This window comes from Ornithorhynchus anatinus, chromosome 19, assembly GCF_004115215.2.
Source record: "Ornithorhynchus anatinus isolate Pmale09 chromosome 19, mOrnAna1.pri.v4, whole genome shotgun sequence".
Classification (NCBI taxonomy): domain Eukaryota; kingdom Metazoa; phylum Chordata; class Mammalia; order Monotremata; family Ornithorhynchidae; genus Ornithorhynchus; species Ornithorhynchus anatinus.
The window spans coordinates 33,804,144-33,817,496 of NC_041746.1; the positions used below are offsets into that span (position 1 = coordinate 33,804,144).

General features: G+C 47.9%; 1 protein-coding gene across 2 annotated transcripts in view; it reads left to right on the top strand.

Moving 5' to 3' along the window:
- The window catches only part of PRDM1 (PR/SET domain 1), a 112,428-nt gene extending 100,457 nt beyond the window's left edge, over window positions 1-11,971 (top strand). For both annotated transcript variants that reach the window (XM_029047706.2, XM_001505383.5), the window contains exons 4-7: window positions 1,034-1,286; window positions 6,724-7,835; window positions 8,350-8,478; window positions 8,817-11,971. In XM_029047706.2, the coding sequence (XP_028903539.1) occupies window positions 1,034-1,286; window positions 6,724-7,835; window positions 8,350-8,478; window positions 8,817-9,392 (2,070 nt within the window). In that variant the 3' untranslated portion in view covers window positions 9,393-11,971. The remainder of the gene's footprint in view (window positions 1-1,033; window positions 1,287-6,723; window positions 7,836-8,349; window positions 8,479-8,816) is intronic.
- The last annotated feature ends 1,382 nt before the right edge of the window (window positions 11,972-13,353 follow it).

Below are 13,353 nucleotides of genomic sequence, written 5' to 3' on the forward strand. Positions count from 1 at the left end.
TCGCCGTATTGCCTGAATTTACTTTCATATTCTCTCAGTCAATCTCCTTTCCTTGCCCTCTGCTCATTGAGTCTGAGCCCGGCACAGCATTTCTCTAAGGAGAAAAATGGTACTCTCACCCCCTCCCCCTTGCCCAAACTGCCTGCTTTCTTCACACTTTCTATTCTGTGTGTACATGTCTGTCTGTCTGTCTCCAGGCTGGTCAGCGTGCTGTATTTAATCCCATTTCTTGTGAAGATAAGAGGTTTTTTTATCCTTTCATTTCAAAGAAAAGAACAAGTCTGAACAAGTCCTATTGAGAGGGAAAAGTGACTTCTCAATGGGCTGTCAAACTTTGGCCCCGGTCCAAGAGTTCACTAGATTATGGCAGGTGAAGTTCACTTTTGCCCCACCCAGAGTTTCCACAAAAAGGCAAGCTTCCAAGTATTCATATGAGCAAGTGTTACTTTAGGACCCATAGGGGGGTGGAGGATGTTTGCATAGTTTAAGCCTTCGGGCGGGGGTGGTAGGAAACTGCAAGTAGAGAGAGAGGCTGTAGAAAGATGGTTTGACGTAGCCTTAGCAGTGTGTCCAGGTGACTCAAAGCATTAAAAGTCAGCACACAATCAGAACTGGAGTAAGTAGTAGTGCCTGTCAGCCTTCGTCGTGCGAGCCCAAGAACTCAGAAGCTGGTGGTTCAGCGCCAGGGCCGTCTCTTTATCCGGTGTTTGCTTGGGGTACACTTTCTCCCTAGCATGCCAACCTGATTAAACTGAGATGAAAGAGGTAACTGGCAGAGAGTTTTCCCATAATCTCTTTCTCTCTTTCTCTCTCTCTCTCTTTCTCCCTCCCGCCGATGCCACCAGAAGCGTCAGCCTGGCTTCCCTTTCTAAGTAGGAGGTACTTGGCGGTGGGGACACGGGAAAGCCCCGATTTGGGGTCTGCTGCTTTGGGGGAAGTGGGAGGGCATGGGATGGGAGGAGAAGAGAATCCCAAGTCTCTGGCCCCCTCGTCTGGGACACTTTGAGATGACAGCGCCTTTCCTCTGCCTTAGATCTATTCCGGTGGGGAGCTTCACCACTTCATCGATGGCTTTAATGAGGACAAGAGCAATTGGATGCGCTATGTGAACCCCGCCCACTCTGGGCAGGAGCAAAACCTGTCTGCCTGCCAGAATGGAATGAACATCTACTTCTACACCATCAAGCCCATCCCCGCCAGCCAGGAACTTCTTGTGTGGTACAGCCAGGACTTTGCGGAGCGACTCCACTATCCTTCCTCCGGAGAGCTGCTGGGGATGAATCTCAGTAAGTGGATTACAGTCTGAGGCATAAAGAATGCCAGGAATGTCTCCTGCCTGTATGATCTAATAATACGGTGTTTAATTATAGGGCAGCATCATTTGTTATCACAGCAAGTGGCTTGGGCTAAGGGTTGAGAGTGGAAGAAATTGTTTTTGTCCCTGTAAGTGGCAAAGTGCAATCTGTCGAGCCATTTCTTTTCAACAAAGATCTAGGGTTGTTGTTTTTTAATAGTATTTGCTAAGTGCTTACTATGTGCCAAATACTGTACTAAGCGCTAGGGTAGATAAAAGCTCATCAACTGGACACAGTCCATGTCCCACATGGAGCTCCCAGTCTTAATCTCCATTTTGCAGGTGAGGTAACTGAGGCACAGAAACATTTAGTGACTTACCCAAGGTTACACAGTGGACAGTGGAGAAGACGGGATTGGAACCCAGGTCATTCTGGCTCCCAAGGCCATGAGCTATCCTAGACCATGCCGCTGTTTCAAGCCCAAGCCCCAAAGTGCCCTGGCTCTGGCCCCAGAGAACTGACAGCCAGCCCTTCAAATGGCTATTGAGCTCTTTTAATGTTTCATTTCCATATGCAAATAGATAGTCGGCCCCAAACCCACTTTGGCCAAGAAGGGGAATGACTGTTGGCCAGTTTAAAATGTTGAGGTTTTCTTATAGAATCAGCAACCCATTAGTCTTGCCTTTTTTTCAGAGAGTAGTTGAAATGGATAGTCTTGAGATTTCATATCTAGCTTCCTTCCTTAGGGTAAAACCTAATTATCTGCCTTCTAATCTGTTTGACTGGAGCTGCCTATCATCTCTTCGAGCAAATTCTCAGTTCCTTACTATGTTTTTTATCTGCTTTCACTTTTTCATTCAGTTGCAATTACTGCCAACATTTCCTACAAGGAAAAACAGTCCGATTACTCAAGTATTCTTAATACTTTCCACCATCTCAAGGAGTCTTTCTAGCAAAACTCTTTCTCATTCACCTTTGTAACTTTAACCTTAAACCACATTTGTAGTTGTTAAAAGTAACTCTTTAATTATTTTTTATTTTTGGAAGAAAACCAAAGGGCCCAGAGTAAAACCCAATTACACATTGCTAATAATGATGTTGAACTCCCTACTGGTGTGTGTGAGCTTATACACTTTGACCCTTGGGGAGGCCTCAACTGTAACCAACTAGAATCTACCTGTAGTAGTTCAACCCTTAGGTGCCCAGAGAGCTAGCTTGATGAAGACAACAAAGGTCACTAATTTGACTTTTTTTGGGGGGGCCATCCCCTAGTCTACCCCCAGTTAGTCATCACATTCAACACTCCCAGTGGCTTCAGGTAAGCAGGATCTTGCCATTCGCTGTAAGCAGACTCTTCTCCTCCTTCTGCTCATTCTCCTTGCTCCTCCTTTGAGCCTAATAAGTTTCTGATGCAATGAATAGTTGCTTACTCTGCCACCATATTTTGAAGGGAGCTTGTTGGCCCCTCCAGGTGATTCCAAAGCATCCCTCTTCCCATCTAGACTCAGTTTTGGCCTCTGCCTTGAAGACAAATAGGAGTTGGGAATAGGAGGCAGATTGGCTGGGAGCAAAATGTCAGTCTCTAGGATAGACAACCCCGGCAGGCACATCCAAGGTCTGAGTGTGGTTCTTGGGATTTGAGGCTCTCCGCCCCTTGGCAGCAGGCTGAGCTCTCGCCAACGATTGGCCCAGTTTCTTCTTCTCTTCTACTTTTTCCAGTCAAAACAATTGTGGGGTGAATTTCCCTCACTGCATGCCTGGTGAAGGAAGCCTCTTCCTGAGAAACTGAGCACAGTGGTGCATGGAGGGGTGGGGGGCACTTTGCATGCCTGAGGGAAAGAATGGGCCGGAAATCCCATTGATGATGAAGGCACTGTTTCATCATATAGATCAGGGCATCCTTCTTGCTTCCTTCAAATCAGGAGCCAAACAAACCATCCTATTTTTGAGGTGCCTTCTGGGAGCAAAGCACTGTGCCAAGCATTGGGAGAGTATGATGGAAGCAAAACACACATTCCCTGCCTACTAGGAAGCTTCACTCTAATGAGCCAGTTCACCAGCCTTCTTTCCTCACTCAGCTCCACAAGTGGATCCACCTCTCCACAGGGCCCAGTCCACTAGAGTTTTAATTCTTCTGGGCTCATTCCCTAGCCCCCCAAACCTGCTCCATAGTTTGTCCATGTATCACGCTATGCTCCATCCATGGAGCATCCATCCCTTCTTCATCTGAGGGCTAAAAGGATTTCTTCTTCTTTACCTCCTATAACTAGCAAGTTGGCATTACCTGGTTAGAGTCTTGTCACCCAGTCACCTCCTCAGTTTCTAACAATTCTCATGCCCAACTGGAAACACCATTTTATCCCCCTCAAAAATAACCTGCCATTTTGGCAGGTCCTCCTTTCTCTGCCTGCGGAGAACCTCTCAGATCTCCAGGTCCTCATCCTGAAACTTCTTATTTTTGAGATGTAACAAAAGCGAATCATCATCAGACAGAGCCCTGTGTTGCTTGTTGTGCAATCTGTTGTTTTAGGTGTGGTTCCTGCTGATTGACACTCTCTGTTGATCAGGAAATTTCCACTATTTCATCAGGCCTAATAAGTAGCTTGTTCCTCCACCTGTATTGTCCTGTGCATTAGTTGGTTGTTGGGTTTCCATGCTACAAGCACAATAGAATTTATGGTCAAGCCCCCACAGCGGATGCTCAAGGAATATCAATTGGGGGGTTAGATGGGGAGGACAGTTTAAGTTTAGAAGCAGAGTTTGAAGTTAAGCAGAAATTGAGGGGCTTGATTTTTAGGACAGAGTGAGCAAATAGCCTGTATGTTGTTTACTTCTCAGAAGGTCCTTGGGCTCTCTTTCAAAGTTTAATTATTTTTTTTTTTGGAGGGGGAAGGATTCTGTTGCATTAGACCCATCTAGAAAACAGATGACCAAATTCTAGACTTCTAAATGTTAGTCAGCTTTCTCGGTTTCAGTTGAAAGCACGCGTTGTTTTGCCTACTTCAGAACTTCTAGGTTCTTTTCCTTCTCGTCTTGGAGGCTCTTAATATAGACCGAAAATGTGAATCGGCACAATTAACCCACTCTGGGTCTTGAGGAGCTTTTCACTCTTGAAATGACTCTCTCCACCTACACCCATTTTTTAAGTTGAAGAAAAAACATTTCTTGGGCTTTTTCTTTCCTTTTTTTTAATGCTTACCCAAGCTGATACTGGGATGGAGAATTAGTTAGAAATGACATTCATTTTTCAGCTGGTGGTGGAAAAGGACCACTCAAAAGCACACTTCTGAATTCTCTCCTTTCAATAAAATATCAGAATTCAAAACCTTTCCCCTTTATCCCTATTTCAGAATCAAACATCCTCTCCCAGCCCTACAATTTTGCTATAATAGCCTAAAGAAATTATTTCTAAATACCTGTTTTGATCATTTTACTATAAAATGTATTTTGGCTTCTGCATAATGTACTTCAGGTAGATATTCCTGCAGTGACCAGCATCCCTGTTAATGATCACCCCCATTTTGTGCTCTTCCAAGGGCTCAATACAGTGCTCTGCACTCAAAGAATACCACTGATTATCAGTTATTGAGCAGGAAAATCGTACTTTGTGTCAACACGTACCTTGTCCATTCCTCTCATGGCTCCTTAAGCCCCTGAAATGAACCGACAAAGATTTCCAACAGGTTTTTCCTTCTCAGGGTGTGGAAACTAGTTTGAGAGCAGTCCATGTGTTATTAGATGGCAAGAAATAAATCTGCCCGGCTGGTATGAATGGGCTCATAAACCTGGCCCAAATAAGCCTGAGGTGGGGAAAGGTGCCCTGTGTCTTCTTTCAGAGCTGACCCCTGTTAGCTGCTTGGACTTTGGAAGCGTAACTGCAAAGAGTCCAGTTCTGAAAGCCAGGATGGTGGGCTTAATCTAAATGAGGATAGAGAGCAGTTGGGAGAGAAGAAAGCAGGACCTGTTTGGGGAGCCATCTCTTGCCTCAGGCACTGATGCACACAAGCCCTGGGACTTCTCTGGCAAACCCAATCCTGGAGCTGGGAGAGGGCTTCCCTTTCTAGTTCAGTTCACTGTGGCCTCCCCTTCTCCTGCTACCTTTGTAGCTTTGAAAAACAAAAGTGACAATTTGAACTTCCTGCCTTCTGGGCCATACTGAAAGACTGATAGTGGCCTGATAAGGTGATATTTATTTTTGTCTAGTGGCTTCAGAAACCCCTCTCCCTCCCCAAGCTTTCTATCAATACTCCCTATTCGGTCTCCTTCCTTATTGTGTCACACTCCGGTGTTTATTCTTGGGATGCTAGCTGGTGGAGAGCAGCTGATAAAAGCTGGACTAAGATAACATTCTCTCAGAGACCTCCTAACTGAGCAGAGGTGAAATTCTTGGGCCTGGTGAGTTGAGCTACTCATTCTGAGATCTAGGATTCTGGTCTATTAGGGGCACAAGGACAACTAAAGTATTTAGAGTTCTGGTCTGTTCTTCTTAAAGCTGTGTAGTCCCAAGAGCCTATAAACTACACCCAATCCAGTCAAATTTCCAAACTCCAATGAACTGGTCTGAGAAAACTCTCCCTTCAACTCCTAAAGGAGCCTTGTGAGCTTAAACCTTTGTTTGTTTGGTTTGGGGATGTGGGGAGGGGAATCTCAATCTTAACTCCTCAGAACAATGCAGAGTTCCTGGGCAGAGGGACCTCCAGGGACCCCCAGAGCCCCGGTCAGAACAAACCAGATTCTGAGACTTTCTAGAGTCTATGTCACTGACCTCGGTGAATGTGCCATGCTTATATAGGTTGTGGGGACGGACACTCTTTCCGGGAGCCTGGTTTCGAAAGGCGAAAGTTTTGGATTTAATTTTTAAATTGTCAACAAATCGGGGGGAAAAAACACACTTTTCTTCAGATTACTAATCCATCTGTTCTGTGTAGGCCGTTTACATGGGGCTTAATCAAATTCATATTAAAAAAGAATCGAGATGAAAATTGATGACTGATACTATTTGAAATGAGTCTTAATCTGACACATCTCGCTCACTGTGTGCACACGAATTTCCTCTCTCTGAACTGTGCACCTCAAAGTGATCTTTTTCAATTAGCTTATCGCCCCCGTGGTATTTTTCCACGCTGTTTTAATAGAGGCTAATCGTTCAAGTGCAGGACGGAACGTAATTAGGTCAGAATTTCTTCATCGCTGCAATGGTGGTCGGCCCGGGTAATTTCCCAGTTTTGGTGAGGATGAAATGGGGTAGAGAGTCAGAGTGAAGCTTGTCCAGCCTGCAGATGGTGTCAGGAGATGGATTGTGGCCCGGCCTACCTCCATCGTCCTTGACCTCCCATCGAGCCCCCTTCTCCTATCTAGGAAGGGTCTGGGAAAGACACCCTCTACGGTACCACGTCACATAACTGGTCTTTCCCTTCTCCCTCGGCAGCTCAAACCGACGTTCGCCCAAAGCAGCAAGGCAGTGAGAAAAATGAGCTGCGCCCAAAGAGTGCCCCCAAGAGAGAACACAGTGTGAGAGAAATCCTGAAAACCGACTCTAGCCACTCCAAAGGGAAGGACTTATTCCGCTTCAACATTTCACCCGCTACCCCAGACAGAGACTCCGACGACCTGAGAAAGAAGTGCAGCCCAGAAAGGCCCTTCTATCCCCGGGTGGTCTACCCGCTCCGAGCTCCTGGGCCGGAAGACTATCTGAAGGCTTCTCTGGCCTACGGGATGGACAGGCCCACCTACCTGACCCATTCGCCCATCCCCTCCTCCACCACCCCGAGCCCCTCTGCCAGAAGCAGCCCGGACCAAAGCATAAAGAACTCCAGCCCACACGGCAGCCCGGGCCACAGCCTCTCCCCTCTGGCTGCCGTCACTCAAGAGCACCGAGAACCCTACCCTTTTGTCGGCGCACCTTACAGCGCGGAAGGGCTGGGGTCTTACCCCGGCTACGGACCCCCAGGGCATCTCCCTCCTGCTTTCATCCCCTCCTACAACGCTCACTACCCCAAGTTCCTGTTACCCCCGTACGGGGTGAGTTCAAACTCCCTGAGCGCTGTGAACAATATCAATGGCATCAACAATTTCAATCTCTTCCCGCGGCTCTATCCCGTGTACGGTGGCCTGCTGGGGGGTGGCGGCGGCCTGCCTGGGCACGTGCTGGGCTCAGGGGGCCTCCCGAGCTCGCTGCCCTCAGATGGGGCTCACAGACTGCGGCAGCCCGACCACCCCAGGGACTTCCTGATCCCGGCTCCCCGCAGTGCCTTCTCCATCACAGGGGTCGCCCCCAGCATGAAGGACCCACCCTGCAGCCCCACCGGCGGCTCCCCCACTGCCGCCACTGCCGCCACGGCCGAGCACCTGGCGCAACCCAAAGCTACCTCAGCCGAGCTGGCCGCCTCCAGCAGTGAAGAAGCCATGAATCTCATAAAGAACAAGAGGAACATGAGTGGCTATAAAACGCTCCCCTACCCACTAAAGAAGCAGAATGGAAAGATCAAGTACGAGTGCAATGTTTGCTCCAAGACCTTTGGCCAACTCTCCAACCTGAAGGTAGGTCCAGGACTAAGTAGGCCACTGTCTTGGGGGTAGTAGGAAGGGGACAACCATGGTACTGGGCTTTGGAAGGGGGGAGAGAGAGGTTTTGAGGAAGAAGAGAGGGCCTTGTTTGAGGGGAGTGCTGGGGGGGGGTGGCGGGCAAATAAGCACTGACATCGGTCTCCTAGAGTTTCGCAATTAGACTTCTCCCAGCTTTCACTATGGCCAGTAGCTGAGGAAAACAACACCTTGGCTAGATTTCCAGGGCAAATTATTTTTGGTTGGTTCCAGCTCTTTAAAAAAGCTGAAGGAATCTGCCCAGAGAGTTGATCCCAGATGCATCGTAAATGGCCTCATCGGCAGTGGAATTTATTGGGCGCCGTGCTGGGTGCCTCCTGTGGGCAGGGCCCCATTGAGTAAGAGCCAGGGAGCTCCTGGCAGCTCCTGTGGATGTAGGTCACACTCCCAGGCGGGGTCATGGTGGTGAATCCTGCTCGCCCAAGCAGCTCACCATCCTGTTGCTTCCTAGGTCCACCTCAGAGTGCACAGCGGAGAGCGGCCCTTCAAGTGTCAAACGTGCAACAAAGGTTTCACACAGCTGGCCCATCTGCAGAAGCATTACCTGGTGCACACGGGAGAAAAGCCCCACGAGTGTCAGGTGGGTAGGTCCTGGGGCATCGGATCTTGTCCCCTCCCCACCCTGCTGCTGGGTTGCTGAGCTCAGCTACCGGCGGAATGGGAGCTGCAGTCCCTCGTTGCTTTTTGCTGGGGGCCCGAGGGCTAAACCTGGGACCCGTGGGCGGGAGAGAGAAGGGGCAGGCAGGGAGGGGGAGCACGCCCCTGCTGGGTTAGAGGCCCACGTGAGCCTGTTGACTACAGCCAGCGGGAGCCTGCTTACCTCCCAAATTGCTCTGCGGAGTTCCGCCCTGCCCTGCCCCATGACCATTCTTAACTTCTTCCTGCACTTCCTGTTTCCACCTCCCTCCCGCCCCGCAGGTGTGTCACAAGCGCTTCAGCAGCACCAGCAACCTGAAGACCCACCTCCGGCTCCACTCGGGGGAGAAGCCATACCAGTGCAAGCTCTGCCCAGCCAAGTTCACGCAGTTCGTGCACCTGAAACTCCACAAGCGCCTGCACACCCGTGAGCGGCCACACAAGTGTGCCCAGTGCCACAAGAGCTACATCCACCTGTGCAGTCTCAAGGTCCACCTTAAGGGGAACTGCCCGGCGGCCCCGGCCAGTGGCATGTCCGTGGACGACCTGACCCGCGTCAATGAGGAGATCGAGAAGTTCGACATCAGCGACAGTGCCGACCGGCTGGAGGATGTGGAGGACGACATCGACACGACCGCCATGGTGGAGAAAGAAATCCTGGCCTCCTTACGGAGAGAGGGGGATGGGGCTGGCCTCAAGGCCTCCTTGCAAAGGAACCTGGGAAACGGCCTGCTCTCCTCAGCCTGCCGCATCTATGAGTCACCTGACCCGGCCCTTCTGAAGCTGCCTCACGTCCACCCACTACCTCTCTTACCTATAAAGGTCAAACAAGAAACGGTTGAACCAATGGACCCTTAGGACTTTCAGGAAATGAAAGTGATCTCTTGCTCTTTTGTTTTGTTTTGTTTTGTTTTTAATTTAAGACTTGGAAAGTCAGGGTGCCTGTAGCAATTCGCTTGTCCATAACTCCAGGGCTGCACAGCCATCTTGACTCACACTTGAGTCCTTCTCAACTCTCTCCAGTTCAACCAAGGAACTCCAAAATTAGTGTATTCTCAGGGCATAAAACGAGAGGCAAAGACTATAAACTTATATATATATATAAAATACGTATATATATATATTTGAGCGTGCGTGTGTTTGAATATGTGTGTAGGAATGTCTGATTTGCCTCCCCACTTACAAAGACAATCATCTAGACAGAATTATTTTTGCAATGATAGTCCTTCATAATTTATTATGCAATTTATCATTCTAAAAGCAATAATTAGAAAATGTTTACAATGACTGGAAGATTCATTGTAATTTGAGTATAAATGTTGATATTTTTTTTGTGTGTCTTGTGACTGTTCCTTATAGATAACTTCTGCTCAACTGTTTAAGGAGACCCTAAGGTTGGAAAGCATAAAGCAAAATGGATCTACATACACGTGGTTTGGAAAATGAGGTGTTTATGTTGCCAAAAGTTGATGACTGGGGAGTTTAGGGTCTTTAGGCTTGAACCATGTTTTATACCCGGGTTGGAAGGGAGGAGGGAGCATCAGTTGTGCAGAGTTACTCGTCCTCCTTTAAAGGAGCATCACCTCCTGTATCTGCCTGCCAAGGGGCCAGTGTCCACCACCAAACTGACTTGGTCCAATGCGCGGGCTCCCAGAGAGCTCGGAAGATCCAGGGATGGGGGCACATGACTAGCAAGAGAGAGTGGGGGGGAGGAGGGGCGTGCCCCAGGACCAGGCCGCCCCGGGGCCTCACTTGAGAATGTGAAAACAACAAAAGGGCCAGGTCCAAAATCACGGTTCCGTTTTTTCCAAAGCACAAGTAGTTTTAGGGCCAGCTCACCTGCCTGGACAAAGGACAGAGTCACGTGTGCCTGGTGCCCTTGTGGGGAGGCGGTGGGTGGGAGGAGAGAAAGGCTCAGACCTCATGGAAAATAAGACGGGTAACGATTGCTTCGTTGTCTCTGCGAGGGAGTGGGCAGTGAGCGCTCCTGTCCCAGCACCTTTTTCTCTGTGCAAGGCCACCTTGCCTCAGTATTTGTGTTTGTACATTTTATGGTTAATTTAATTGAAGATGAAAAGGGCATTGCAAAGTTGTTCAACAACAATTACCTCATCAAGTGTGTCCAGTGCTGCAGGAAATGCTGTTTTCTCCAACGCTTTGCTACTTTACAAAAAGCAGGTGGCCCCGGAAAGATAGACTCTTGCTTGGCTCTTTATCTTTTGTTCTGCTTAGCCCAAAGATAGCGTGTTGGCATCCAAGGTGTAGCAAAGAGTGATGTATATTTATAAATCTATTTATACCACGATTCCATATATGTCTATGTAATATATATATTTATACCACTGAAATTGTGAGCCAAATCACGTAACCACCTACTTCTCATAAGGGTGAAAATCCGATCTTCTCAGACTCCATGTCACACCTACTGACCTCAAGCTCAAAAGGCCGGACCTCCACCTCCTCCCCAGATTCTCACTGTGGCTCAGTGACATCCAGCCCCTGACTCTCTTCCCTCCCAGCGGGCTGACTCGTTCTCTGCAGGCCCAACTCTCACCATCCCAAAACCTGCAGAGAAGAGGGAGAAAGACATCCGCCTAGGTGAGGTGGTAAAACCAGCACCAGCAGGGAAGAATGGGCTAAATACAGTCTTGGCTCCATCTGAGTTCTGTGGGTACCCTCCCCCTATCCTCACACACCCTCCTCTCACCAGCAAATCCTTTACCCTGGAATAGTTCTGATCTTTTCATCTATTTATGTTCCTATAAAATAGAAGTCTTTAGCCAGATAATTTCTCAAATCCAGGGTTTTGCAAGGGCAGTGAACACCTTTAATGAATGCCTTTTGTCCCCCTAACTTGAAATTGCCCCAGGAAGTATCTAAATTCAGCCTGCTGATTTTTGAAGGATCTTACAGTTGTCTGTACAGTCCATTTCTGTTCCTTTATGTAGCAAGGCTGACCTTTGTTAATGTAGCAGTTTCAAAAAAACATAATGCTGACCTATAGGGCGAACCAAAGTATCACTACTCTATCACTGGACACACACACACACACACACACACACATACACTTTCCCTTTTCTCTGGCCTCGAGTGTTTTATTTGATACACATTTTACAGTCATTTCTATGCATCAGCTTTAACAGAATTGTTACTTCCTGTGTTTTCCCTCCCTAATACTCCTCCCTTTAGGATTTTACATGTGAATGTAGCAAACAGTCAACAGTGGTTTTACTTTTCTCTACTCAAAGAAAGAACTGACCAAAGTTAACCGGCTTTGTACTTTGCTAGAACAACAAACTGTATCTTATGTTTACGTACAGGTTTACATCATTATTTATGTGCAAATTGTCAAAATGTAAATTAAATATAATGTTCATTGCTTAGCCATTGTCTGCTCTGTTGTCAGTGGCCTGTGGTCCCTGCTGTGCACACGCGCTTACACACACAAACACACACACACACACACACACAGACACAGTGGGCAGCTTAACATTTCACAGGGGACTCCCCCCCCCCCCCCCCCCAGCCCCTCACTGGAGACAACTCCTTTGCTTTAGGAATTCAAGTGCTGAACATGTCCTGAGGGAAATAAAGCATTTTTTATCTTTTAAATTAAATTGGTGCCAAATCACCTCTGTCTTTTTCTGCCCCTCCCACACAACTGACTGCTAGATTTCTTTACCATTGGAAAAGAAGGGGAGGAAGGATTCCCCTGAATTTTCCCTCTTTTCCAAAGGGTCACAGGTTGGGACCAGGGTTACATGGCCTCCAAGTCATGCGTCTCTTGACCTCAACAGCTCATCCTCTGAAAACAGAATGGTCCTCCACTATGAGGAGGTGTCTGTCATTTTTGATGCAATGCCAGCTAGCACTGGGAGAGTTAGGGGCGCCTTAGCCATGGATGGCCGAGGCTTAAACACCCACAGGGCTGATCTCAACTTGGCCCCATCCATTGGTCACAACTGTTGGGCACGTAGAAGTAGCATGGCATAGTGGAAAGAGCCTGGATCTGGAGTCAGAAGATCATGGGTTCTAATTCAAACTCCACCACTTGTCTACTGTGTAAACTTGGACAAGTCACTTCACTTTTCTGTGCCTCAGTTACCTCACTGTAAAATGGGGATTAAGGCTGTGAGTCCCATATGGCACAGGGACTGTCCAGTCTGATGTGCTTGTATCCAAAGCAAGCTGGAGAAGCAGTGTGGCCTCATGGAAAGAGCACAGGCTTGGGAGTCAGAAGTTGTGGGTTCTAATACCGGCTCCACCACTTATCAGCTCTGTGACTTCAGGCAAGTTACTTAACTTCTCTGTGCCTCAGTTACCACACTCTTGTTGCCTTTCTCTCCCTTCTAGACTGTGAGCCTGTTGTTGGGTAGGAATTTTCTCTATATGTTGCCGAATTGTAGGTTCCAAGTGCTTAGTACAGTGCCCTGCACACAGTAAGAGCTCAATAAATTTGATCGAGTGAATGAATAAAACGGGGATTAAGACTGTGAGCCCCATGTGGGACAACCTCATTATCTTGTATCTACCCCAGAGCTTAGAATATTGATTAGTACATAGTAAGCGCTTAATAAATGCCATCATCATCATTATCATTATCCACCCCAGTGCTTAATACAGTGCCTGGCACATAGTAATTGCTTAACAGATACCACAATTATTACTATTATTATTAGATCCCAGCTCTGCCATCGGCCTTGGGAAAGTCACTGAACCTTCCTGGGCCTCAGAGAACTAAGGGCTCTTCCTCATCAGTCTGAGATACCCAACATTCTGCTGCCTTACAAGTCTTTCCCTTTCCTCAGTAGATCTGTTT